Source organism: Schistocerca nitens, chromosome 10 (genome assembly GCF_023898315.1).
Source record: "Schistocerca nitens isolate TAMUIC-IGC-003100 chromosome 10, iqSchNite1.1, whole genome shotgun sequence".
NCBI lineage: Eukaryota > Metazoa > Arthropoda > Insecta > Orthoptera > Acrididae > Schistocerca > Schistocerca nitens.
The window spans coordinates 71468145-71481414 of record NC_064623.1 but is presented as its reverse complement, the minus strand read 5'-3'; the positions used below and the strand labels follow the sequence as shown (position 1 = coordinate 71481414).

The following is a 13270-nucleotide window of genomic DNA, read 5'->3' as shown; positions in this document are numbered from 1 at the left end:
AAATTTTTAAGTACACACATCAAAAAAAAGTTTTGCATCATCCCAGTTCCCAAAACTCCTGAAGATCGACATTGACTGTGGATATTGTATCAGACACAGCCCCTTTGAGTGTTTACAGACGTCACTAAACCTGCCCAAAGGTGCAAACAACCATGCATGAGCAATGCCTATTAGACGGAGGGGGTCCAACAGCCAATCAGTTACAGTTGTTGTACTAGAAAGGACAAACACGGCTTGTGATGTCTGTAGTTCCACCATGCCTAGACAGTCAGTACCGCGGTTCGATCGTGTCAGCATTATTACTTTGTGCCAAGAAGGGCTTTCAACAAGGGAAGTGTCCAGGCATCTCGGAGTGAAGCAAAGATATGTTGTTCGGAAATGGAGGATACAGAGAGACAGGAACTGTCGATGACATGCCTCAATCAGGCCGCCCAAGGGTTACAACTGCAGTGGATGACTGCTACCTACAGATTATGGCTCGGAGGAACCCTGACAGCAATGCCAACTTGTTGAATAATGCTGTTTGTGCAGCCACAGGACATCATGTTATGACTCAAACTGTGTGCAATAGGCTGCATGATGCACAACTTCACTCCCAACATCAATGGCGAGGTCCACCTCTGCAACCACGATACCATGCAGCGCAGTACAGATGGGCCAAACAACATACCGAACGAACCACTCAGGATTAGCATCACATTCTCTTCACCGATGAGTGTTGCATATGCTTTCAACCAGACAATCATCGGAGACATGTTTGGAGGTAACCCGGCCTTAGACACACAGTCCAGTGAGTGCAGCAAGGTGAAGGTTCTCTGCTGTTTTCGGGTGGCCTTATGTGGGGCCCATGTACACCGCTGGTGGTCATGGATGGAGCCGTAAAGGCTGTATGATACGCAAATGCCATCCTCCAACCAATAGTGCAACTACATCGGTGGCATACTGGTGGGGCATCTTCATTCAAGGATCACTTTCAGGTGATACCGAAAAAGCTAAAATAACACAAAAATGAAGCACAGAATGTACTCGTATATAAATAACTACACAAACATGTCATGTAGACAGTAGTACATTTCAAAACTCACGATAATAATCACTGCTTAATTTTGCTTCAGCATGTCAGACTTTAAAATCCTCTGACATGTATACATGTCGTCGTCAAAGTATGTCTTGTCACTGTAGATTTACAGTAACATCAGATAAGTGTTAAGCTCTGTATGTCATGAAACGTAAATTACATGAAATGCTACCAATGTTAACAGAATTCATATCAATAGTTTCAAATCGATGTTCTAACACTCTGTTTACATGTAAGGTCAGGCCCTTGGCACAAATATACGTTTACAAGCCAAGACTACCTGTGCCTGGCTGTATCACTGGCTTGCTTTTTGCACCCTCTATGTTCTTTCAGCAGTTGCAATATACATGCAAACCAAGTATTATGTAAGAATAGTGTTGCCATGTTCTGTATGAGCGCCCAAGCCACTGCGAGACATTTAGAACAGATAACATTTGTATTTTTATGCCACTTTATTATTAATAAATTTTCCTATCCTGTCCCTTTGCTCCTTATGACTATATCATCACGTAACAAGCTGTATGTTGTCAACTGATGTAAAAAGATGTTGTGATATGAAGCTTACAACTGTTATTGCTGAAATGTATTAACTCCGATTAGTGCACTCGCAGTCTTGACTTGTGCCTCCTCAGGGGACACCACCTTAACGTAGCACTGTCCGTGCGGGCGAGGAGGTTTGCGTGCTCTGGATCCAGAGGGTTATCAGACGGTAGCATAGCTACCAGCAGGGTCACCCATGCCAGACAGGCCAATGGGGAGGAGCCAGACGAAGTGTGTCCCACAACGACCTATCTCCTGTCTCCTTTCCAATCCTATCCTAAGCCTATCCCTTTCCCTTATCATTCTTAACATCCTACATAGGGCAGGGAGGGCTCTTGAGGCATGGTGAAGCCAGTCTCCCTAAGGGAGTAAATCCGATACAAATCACCTGCTGCCATGCAGTTAGTACAGGGATCCACAAAGGCTAAGGATGCTCCCCTGATCATGAGGCAGCTACCCTGCAAGCTGTAAGTGGCAACCCCCCCCCCCCCCCCCCCCCAAATGGTTGGGTGGAAGTTGAACAATTTCCCCCTGTAAAACATCAATTATTGCAAATGCTAGCAAAGGAATAAGCCGGACAGATATTTCGATGACAACCCCAGCGAACAAAAAAACGATAAGAGAGATGTACATAGGAACATTGAATGTCTGGGGCCTATACCAAGCTGGAGCTCTATGTCAGCTGCTAACGCAAGTAAACAACTGCAGTATAAAAATATTGGCTCTCCTGGAAATTAGGTGGAAGGAGAGTGACATAATGGACGTGGGAAATTTCACTATCTACTATAGTGGCAGGAGGATGAATACCTTTGGAACAGATTTTGTTGTTGCTAAAGAACAGAAACATGCGGTGATGTGCTTCCAACCAATCAATGAATGGATGGCCATATTAAAATTAAGGGGAAAATGTTTCAACATTACAATCATAAATGTACATGCACCCACGGAGGAGGCAGATGAACAACAAAAGGACGAGTTTTATAGCAAGGTAGAACAACTGTATGATCAGGCTCCCAAACATGATGTCAAGATATTAACAGGAGACCTGAATGCAAAAATAGGAAAAGAAGAGGCCTTTCAACCAACCATAGGAAGACATAGCCTCCAGGAAATATCAAACGACAATGGACTAAGAGCTGTAGATTTTGCTATAAGCAAAAACATGACTGTCAGCAGTACATGTTTCCCACACAAAAAAATACACAAAGAAACATGGATTTCATCAGATGGAGAAACCAGAAATCAGATAGACCATATATTGTTTGATCGGAGACACAGATCGGACATAATAGATGTTAGGGGCCAACGTGGAGCTGACTGCAATTCAGACCACCATCTAGTGAGAATTAAATATACACAGAGGATCTCACTATTGAGTAAACAAAAAGGCCACAACAAAAGATGTTTGACATTAAAAAACTGAAGTTGGAAGAAATATGGAGAGCATATCAGACGAAAATAGAAGAGGGGATTAAGAATGAGACCGGCACATCAAATGAACATATAGAAGTAATGTGGAAACAATGTAAGACTGCAATCCTCAAGGCAGCTGGAGAGGTTTCAGGATCTAAACAAGCTCAAAGGAAGGAAGATTGGTTTGACGAAGAATGTATGAGAAGAATTGAGGAATTTAATATAGCATGAATTAAATTATTGCAGAGAAGAACTCGAGCAAGCCTGAATGAATATAACGAAAAGCACTATGTAGCGAAAAGGGTCTGCAGAGGAGAAAAGAGCACTAGAAAAGAAAAAACTGGAAGAAATTGAACAGCTAGGAGAAGAAAGCAAAGTTATGAAATGTACCAAAAGATAAAAGAAGGAAAGACCGGGTTCCAAGCCAGAACAAATATGTGTAGGAACAAAGAAGGGGATTTGATAGGGGATGGTAATAAAATACTTGACAGGTGGGCAGAATACTTCCAAGAGTTACTGAACCCAGAAGTAGAAGAGTTAGAACGAGAGGAACTGGTGGAACTAACTTACTATGGACCAGAGGTTTTAACATCAGAATCTACACTGGGGGAAGTGATGCAAGCCATTAAGACCTTGAAAAACAATAAGGCACCTGGAGAAGATCAGATCCAGGCCAAACTTCTCAAATATGGTGAGGAAACGCTGTGGAAAACAATTCATAAAATAATACTGAATATATGGCAAGAGGAGAGCATGCCAAAGGAGTGGAAAACAGCTATAATGTGCCCCATACATAAAAAAGGAGATAAATTAAACTGCCAGAACTATTGAGGAATCTCCCTACTAAATACTACATACAAAGTTTTCTCCAAGATTCTAACCAGCAGGCTTACTCCATATGTGGAAGAGAGAGTTGGAGACTATCAGAGTGGCTTTAGAAGAAATAGGTTAACAACTGACCAGATATTCACATTGCACATACTACTTGAAAAATGTTATGATTAAATTAACATACACCAGCTTTATATTGACTTTAAACATGCCTATGATAGCATCTCAAGAGTGGCATTGTGGAATGTAATGGAAGAGGCTGGAATACTTAAGAAGCTCATTAAACTTTCTATGACGACTCTCAGCGAAACCAACTGTAAAGTAAAAATACAGGGTGAAATCTCCCGAGAAGTGGAGGTGAAGAAGGGACTTAGACAGGGTGACAATATCTCTTCATTACTATTCAACCTTCGCCTAGAAAAAGTCGTAAGTCAGATAGAGTTAAATAAAGGAGGAACCTTCTTAAACCGTTCACTACAGTACCTAGCCTATGCTGACGATGTGGCATTACTCGCATGAAACACTGTTGTGCTAAGCGATGCCTATCAACAACTGGAGAAAGGTGCAAGGGAACTTGGCCTGACAGTCAATGTCGAAAAGACCAAGTATACGGCAATGGCCAACCAACAAAACCTACAAAATCTCAGGATAGCCAACAGGGAGTTTGAAAGGGTGAGAGACTTCAAGTACCTTGGGTCAACTATCAGAGAGACAAATGACATTGGCAGTGAGGTGAAAGCCAGAATAGCAGCAGGTAACAGAGGCTACTTTTCTGCTTTACCCATGCTTAGGAGTTCGCTTCTATCACGAAAATCCAAAATGCTCATTTACAAAACAATTATAAGACCAGTTGTTATGTATGGTGCCGAAACGTGGACCATGACTGTAAATGAGGAAAGGATCCTTAGCATATGGGAGAGAAGGTGCTACGTAAAATATATGGCCCAATATATGATCAAGATGGTTGGCGCATTCGTACGAATACAGAACTACAACACCTTTTTGAAGAACCTGACATTGTCACTACCATTAAAATAAGAAGACTGCGGTGGGCAGGGCACGTGGTCAGAATGGAAGAAGACAGAGCATGCAAGAGGATTTTTGATGGCAAGGCTGGAGGCAGATGGCGGAGGGGACGCCCCACAAAGACATGTGTAGATGGAGTTGAAGAAGACACGGAAAAGCTGGGTGTCAAGAGGATGGAGACGGAAAGCCATGGATCGGATAGAATGGCAGGATATTGTGATGCAGGCCAAGGCCCTTCAAGGGCTCTAGAACCAAGGAGTAAAAAAGTAAGTCTTGACTTGTGAATGTATTTTTGCACCAATCACCTTTGTTTACATGTTAGCAGTGCGCTAGAACATTATTTGTAAAAATTAACGTGAATGATGTTAACACTGGTAATATTTCATGTAATTTACATCATCTCATGATGAACAGAGCTTCACACTCATATGTGTTGTTGTTGTTGTTGTTGTATTCAGTCAAGAGACTGGTTGGATGCAGCTCTCCATGCTACTCTATCCTGTGCAAGCTGTTTCATCTCTGAGTAACTACTGAAACCTACATCCTTCTGGATATGCTTAGTGTATTCATTTCTTGGTCTCCCTCTACCGATTTTTACCCTCCATGCTTCCCTCCAGTACCACACTGGTGATCACTTGATGCCTCGGGATGTGTCCTACCAACCGATCCCTTCTTCAAGTCAAGTTGCGCCACAAATTCCTCTTCTCCCCAATTCTGTCGGTACCTCCTCATTAGTTACGTGATCTACGCAACTAATCTTCAGCATTCTTCTGTAACAAGACTCATGCGATGCTACTGTATTTCTCCAGTGAAACGGCATATTTTTGATGATGACATGATATGTGTCGAAGGATTTTAAACTATGACATGTGCAGAAGCAAAATGTAAGCAATGTATTATTGTCACCTTTTTTGTAGTGTACAGCTTTTACATGACATATTTGAGTAGTTCTGTATATACGAGAACACTCTGTACTTAATGTTTGTATTATTTTAGCTTTTGATGTACTGCTTGAAAACTGCCAATAGTGAATTAAATAATTTCTACAGTCTATGGATGCAGAGTGATGTGAAGAAGCTTGGCCTCATTGGAGATAAAGCCTTACAGCAGGACAGAAGTTGCCACATTATTAGAAAAGCCAACCCCAAATGAAAAAGAAAGACGAGAACAGAGAAGAAGACTGTGATGATGTTTTCAATATCGTTTTCAATATCAATGTTTGGATGTGAGAGTAAAAATGATGTCACAATTTACTGCTACAGACAATGTTGAATGAACCTCAGCATCCGTTTGTCTACCTCCATAACAATGATGGATCACAAGCTGTTGGTTGCTCTTTTTAACCCTTTGGCTTCAGTGCCAGACAAGGCAGTGCACTGTTTGCTCTCTTCATCTCCTGTTATCATTATCACATTCATTACCAGCCGATGGCGTAACACACCAATGCCAATGGCTTATCTTGCCTTCTGATCAAGCCGGACACAGCACTGATCAGGACAAGTTGCTTTGTTTCTATTTAGATAATGAGAACAAGAATGTGGTCATCAGTTTCCCAATCACTAGTGCCACGACAGCATCAGCTGCTGCTGCGGATCCTGTACTTCGCTGTGTACTCTCTTTAGTGCAGCAAGGTTGGCTGAAAAAACCCCTCGACCGTGCCTCAGATTCCTTGCGTAATTACTTCTCCCTCCAGCACTGCCTTTCTGTGTTTGATGGGGTTCTTCTGTTAGCTACAGAGGACGCTGCTCCCCGGGTTGTGATTCCTGCTTCATTATGCCATAATGTACTGTGGCTTCTGCATGTCAGTCAGTGGAGGACCTCCAGTACCGAAGACATGGCACAGTGGCACTCATATTGGCCGGGTATAGGTGGGGACATTACTTGGCTTATCACCATTTGCGTCCATTGTGTTCAGCAACAGGTGTCACCACAGGCATCTCTTTCTCGCTGGCCAATGCTGCAGCTCCTGTCAATTTTGTTGGGTCCTTCCTAAACCGGAATTGGGTCACTGTAGAGGACGCTTATTACAAATCTCTCTACATGGCACACTGTCTGTCCGCATCCATGGCGACCACTATTTCAGCCCTGTCTAAGATTTCTGCCTACTGTGGTTAGCATGCATATTTCTGTGCCTAGTGTTTTTAATTAAGCGGTTTCCCCACCCCTGGGAGGGAGGAGTGATGTACCTTCACTCATGACGTGCACGACTTCAGAGATCAAGTTTCCATACAGTTCACAGGCCCACTTATAGAGGCCACCTGGGTTGGTATTATTTAAGTGATAGCAAACGAGTGCTCGGCCTATTCTGTAACCTGATCACTGTTGTACAGTCAATGTGTTCAGTGCTATGCACAACCTGTACTTCACTGCATCTTATGTGTTTCTATAAAGTATTATGTTCCATAAATAGTGCTTGTTCTTGCTATAGCAGAGGGGCTATGACATTTTTGTGTGATCAATACACATTGTGTGATGTAATATATACGAGTCAGAGAAAAGAAGAATGAACCACGAAAGCCAGGAACAGAAATAATTGGTGGAGGAATGTAGAAAACACAGCAACAACTACGAAGAAGAAGAAAAGAAGAAGTAGTATATATGTGTATTTTAACTTTGGGAACATTGTGATAAACAAATGATGAGTAACCCTGTTTTTATTTTACAAACTGTGTTTTTCTTTGTTATGTTTTCCGGTATCGCAATGAACACATCTCATGAGTGTTATGTGTGGGTCTGAGGAGTATATCGCTATTAATGAGACACTGTACACAATGATGTAACAACAGATATCACAGAACTTCAGCTTCTTCAGGATGAGTGTGACAACAAAGGCGACAGCAGGCAATGTGACAATGACGACTCAGTTAGCTTTTCATCTTTTAAGCATACTGGAAAGACAATTATAAAGAATTTTAAGATTCGTAAAAAGAAAAATTTTTAATTTGGACAATTTTTTTTCACTTGATATCTTAGCTCATGTGAATTTAATAAATTTTATGTATTAATTTCAATTTAATGTCTTTCATTTTATCATACTATCTTTTCATTTATGTTATCGGATTCATGATTCCTATTCCTCATTTAACTTGAATTTTGTTTTGCTTAAAATCCCTTCTTTTGTTTAAATCTTCATCTGCATTATTTTATTATTTTGTCCACAGTGAAATAGGAATGTAGGCTATGTTTTAAATGTTTGTATGATGATTATCATCCAAAAAAGTGTATATCTTCTAACAAAATATGAATGTTTGGCACTACTCCACAGTCAATACTAATAGATTTTTTAAAACTGATATATTGCCATTTTCAAGTATTTAAATATTATAATAGACAAATATAATTAAATTCACATTGATGAAAATTCTGAATGGAAAAAGAAAGATATAAAGAAACAATGAGAACAAATGAATAATTTCATACAGTGATTAAAATGATGTGGCAAAGGAATATGAATTAAAAAAAAAAATACATTTAAACCAGTTATCTGAATAAAAATAATTAATTTAGCTGAAGAGGTTCGAACCCATGACTCTGCATGTGAAGACCTCACGCAAAAAATGTCTAAGATGCTTGTTTTTTAACACTATCAAGGGTCACACAAAATTAAAAAAAAATTTTTTTTTAATTACTTGCAAAAAAGGGGCCACCAGAATGAATGGCTGCATGGTGTGATACCTGGCACCTTAATCTGTATAATTGTGTACACAGTTTTAAAAAATCAATTCCCACCACTGGGTCCTCTTCTCGTTAGAGGTGTCCAGACTTTTCCCCACACCCCACACAATTACATTGCACTCACCCGCCGTAGGCCGAGATGTACCTCTTCAGCTTCTCTGCGGTGTCTTCCGACAGAGACGGCCCCAAGCGGAATGTCGCTCCCCGGAAGAGGTCCGGAAGCTGCGGAAGTGGAGGGAGGTCACTGTCCGACAGCGTACCCGAACCGTCATCGTCGACATCTGTGTCTGCGTTGTAAACGTCGTCCTCTGCTGTGGAGGAGGAAGGGGGAGGCCGCATCCTCTTTTGCTGCTCACCCCCACCTTGCTTTGCTGCCACTGGTGATCTGCAGAAAACCGTGCAGGTCAGGTTGATGCCGATGCAGCCTCGTCTGGGTCCACTGACAACAACTGAGAAAAATGAAGATGAACTATTTGCAGCAAAAGCATCCAATAGCCCTCCCTGTTCATCCTGTCACTCAATCCAAACAGACTGCTCAAATAACCACCCATTTTCAAATAATATGAGGGCCATTACAAAAGTCATGGCTACTATTTTTTGTCTTGAATATTATAAAAAATTAAAAAATTGTGAAACATGCAAATGGAAGCTCAGTTCACAGGTAAACATTACATGTAGGGAGATAGATGAACACACACACTGCCATAAAGATACAGCACGACAAAAAAGACAAAACATATTTTGTACTTATATGGATATGGTATCTGTTCTTTCAGACATGTCCAAAAGAACAGACACCATATCCATATAAATACATAGTTCTGGCAATATCAGCCACGACCTTCCTCTTCTGTGCAGATGCACACATATTACCCGAACTCTTACGGGACTTGGTAAGACTGTCTTCCACAAGTAATGAGTGCGTTGGGTAGGGACACTACAAATGTAGTGTGTGGGCACATAAGGTGAGAATGGGGGTCTCGCAGGAGACGTGCGTGATAGAGTCCCTGCAGTCGCACAATACTCTGTGCCCTTGGTGGCTCAGATGGATAGAGCATCTGCTATGTAAGCAGGAGATCCTGGGTTCGAGTCCCGCTCGGGGCACACATTTTCACCTGTCCCTGTTGATATATATCAATGCCCGTCAGCAGCTGAAAGTATTAATATATAATTCTAAAACAAATTTTGTTGTTTCTAATGTGTTTTATAGTCAATTGCAACTGTACACAATAGTACAGGGCGGGAACATGGCCATGTGACATTTTAAGAGTCTCTCGAAATAATCTCCCAATGAATCCATTACACACCGCCAGCACTATCGAAGACACTGTATACCTGCAGCCTCGCCATAAGCGAATCGTCAGATCTCTCACATCACTGCTGTGGTGATGTCTTCATGTTCTGGAAAGTGTGTTCCACACAATGGCTCTTTCAGTTTTGGTATGAGGTCATATTCGCAAGGCGATAAGTCTGCTGAATATTGTGGATGCTCCAATACTTCCCACCATCATCATGTGAGCCGATTCCGCATGGAGTATGTGCTCCCATTGTTATCCTGAAGAATTAATGCAGTATGCAGATGTTTTGAACATTTTCTCTCCCAAATAGCCCATCATGGGTGTCGGTGCAGGAAAGTGTGACAATAGTACTGTCCATTAATAGATTGTCCATGTGAGACAGAATGGCACAATGTCACTCCCCAATGTCATAGACTATCATGACTATTAACTTGACAAGTGAGGCATTGCAACAAAATTTCTGGCTGAGTGGTGAACCGGGATAGCTTCACTCCATGGACTGCTATTTCAGTTCTGCCCCAAAATTAACTTTGATGACAACTGTTGCAAGCATATTGTCTCCCTCCACCTTGTAACACACTAGATGCACACGACATGTTTTGCAATATGTCCACTTCCCGTAGTGCACGATGCACCACACTTTGCAGCAACTTTACTCAGGGTGTGGCTCGTTGCATAAAATCCTGTAGACTGTTGTCTTCTCAATACCAGTATGGCGCTGTAATTTCTGCAGCATCCATCTTCTGTCAGTCTCCAAGCATTGGGCAATCTAGGTACAAGCTCAGTCCCTATGCACACTGACAGGCCGCCCGAATCAGTGCATGTCAGCCACTGCAGCTCTGCCACGCCTGAATGCATCCACCCACCAGGCAACTGTTCGGTACGGTAGAGCAGCATTTCCCACTGCTTCCATAAGCTCCTCATAGCACTGCCACGCAGTCCTTATACAATGAACTGCAATCTTTATGTAGGAGTGCTATTCAAGTCAGGTAACATCCATACTGCATGGCTCCTTATCTCACACTTTGGCCACCCTTCACACTATGTTCTCCTGAAAAGGACTGCCATCTAGCGTCATGTCACACTACGTCACTGTGGGTTCTCGAGGAGACTCTCGATGCCACGGAATGGGCGTAGTTTGTAATGCACTACTGTGTACTGTTGCAACTGACAGTAAAATACATTTGCAAATACAAACTTTTTTCCATTTTTTTTTTTTTTTTTTTTTTTTTTTTGTGCTATATCTTTATGGCGGGGTGTGTGTTCATCCTTCGTCCTACATGAAATGGTTATATATGAACTAACCTTAACCTTCATTTGTATATTTCAGAAAATTTAATTCATTGCCATTTTTGAGATGAAGATAGTTGCTACGACTTTTGCAGTGACTGTCATCTACAAAGCCGTAGCCATAAACCACTGACAAGTAGTAGACGAAACACTGTCGACTTTATAGCATCGTGGTGCAGACGCACTGCCCAAAGAATTTTTGTGACACTAGCTCTGGTCACGAAACTCTACAATCTTATGATCCATAGGCCAGTTCAAAAATTGTAATATTTGCTGATGACAGAAGAATACTAATCAACCATAGCAAACATGGCCCAGCTGGTGGCTGTACAAGTGATTCACAGCTGATAGTTTAAGTCATACTCAGAGGAACGCTCATATTATGTAATTTAAAACAAGCAGAAATGAACTTTTAGCATCAGAAATAGACATAAATGGTCATAAAAGAAATGAAGCATAAAGTGTATTCTCGGGGTCAAGAGAGCGACAAGTAAAAATGGAGTAAAGACACGGAAAGACTAATCAAAAACCTTACTTAGTTCAATGTGTTGTGCCTTACAAGCAGCCCTTGCTGTGATGGCCTGAGCACAAGACAGTTGTCTCATTTTGCATATTTTCACTCCTTGCTGCCTTGTGGAATAATCTTCTGGAGCAGTGCAGCTAAAGTAAACAAAGAATTTATTCAGCACTGGCTGTGAGTGCTACGCAGATGATCTGACCACTAAGCCATTTGGACACAGTGGTTATTGCAATGTACTGGCTACCCTAGCACACCTCCCGTCAGACCCAAATTCTCAAACTGTCCACACACTACTAATGCAATGTCCCTTGTTACTCAGGACATTTTGTCGATCCCCATAAGAGGTCGAGCCCCGTGTGCATCGGCATTGGAGAGGTCAATGGTCAACTCGCAGCCGATCTCTGTAATTCTTCTGTGTCTTAATTACTATTGACTGATGGATCAAAATCAAAATATATATAATTATGGCAAGGACGGCCACTGATTTCTTCAGTGCAGATGCACACCACACTCGAACCCTTACGGCAATCTGCAAAATGTTGCGAGTAATGAGGATTATAGGCAAGGTGCACTCCGTTAGTACAGTGTGGGACAGGTTGAGAGTTTGGGTCTGACAAGAGGCACACTACAGCAGTCTGTGCTGTTGCGATGACCACTGTGTCGGATGACTAAGTGGTCTGAGCAACTGCCTAAGCACGAGACCCATGTTCAAATCCCAGTCCGGCACAAAGCTTCAGCCTTCCTCACTGATTTAAATCAATGCCCACTCAGATCCAACGTCTGCAATTTCTTTGATTCTCAACTCATAAGGGCTGAAGGAAGAAAATGGTGTACACAACATATATATGAGTACGAATATTGTTTGAACTAGATAACTGCACCTATTGCAGCAGCCATTTTAAGGATCTCAAAATTATTACACTCACTTCTCAATATATTTATTGCTTAATATTTCTGTTGTTTACAATAAAAACCAATTTCAACTTGGACTAGAAGGCAGAAATAATTTTCAAGTACACTTATATAATTACAATCCGGTCACTTACAAGACTGTAACTGACTAATTACTTCAATTCAAGAATTTTTCTATGGTACAGATGAAGTTGTTAAGGAGAAAAGGACTTCAACCCACATTTTAAAAACACTTCTAGTCTATATTTTTTCCACGGACAGGTTGTCATGGAATTTTTACAGCTTCATGATTCACTCACTTCTGTGGTAAACTTACACTAAAGGTAAGACTTTCTTCTTGGGTGTTTTATTTGTAAATATCTATTTGTGGATATCCATTTGTGAATATCACTATCATTCTGCAACTTCATGGATTGTTGCCAACAAATTTCATAAACGGATAAATGTTTTGCGAATCTGAGGTTAATGTTCCCAATTGCTCAAAAAACTGCCTGCAATGTGTAAACTCCACACTACTTGTTACTTTTTTCTGTGAATGTACACTTCTAGTGAGAAGTTACTCAGAACATCATTTCATTGCAATCATTGATGAAAAGTACACAAATTATGATAACCTACTAATTTTCACATCCTCAAAGTTGACAATTACTCTTACAGCAAAAGGAGATGAATCTGAATGTTTTTATA

At 41.3% G+C, this 13270-nt stretch overlaps 1 protein-coding gene across 1 annotated transcript in view; it reads right to left on the bottom strand.

Moving 5' to 3' along the window:
• LOC126210480 (DNA repair protein XRCC1-like) overlaps positions 1-13270 on the bottom strand; it is a 60921-nt gene that overhangs the window by 12410 nt on the left and 35241 nt on the right. Inside the window, exon 12 of the mRNA XM_049939713.1 lies at positions 8688-8948. Coding sequence (XP_049795670.1) covers positions 8688-8948 — 261 coding nt within the window. The remainder of the gene's footprint in view (positions 1-8687; positions 8949-13270) is intronic.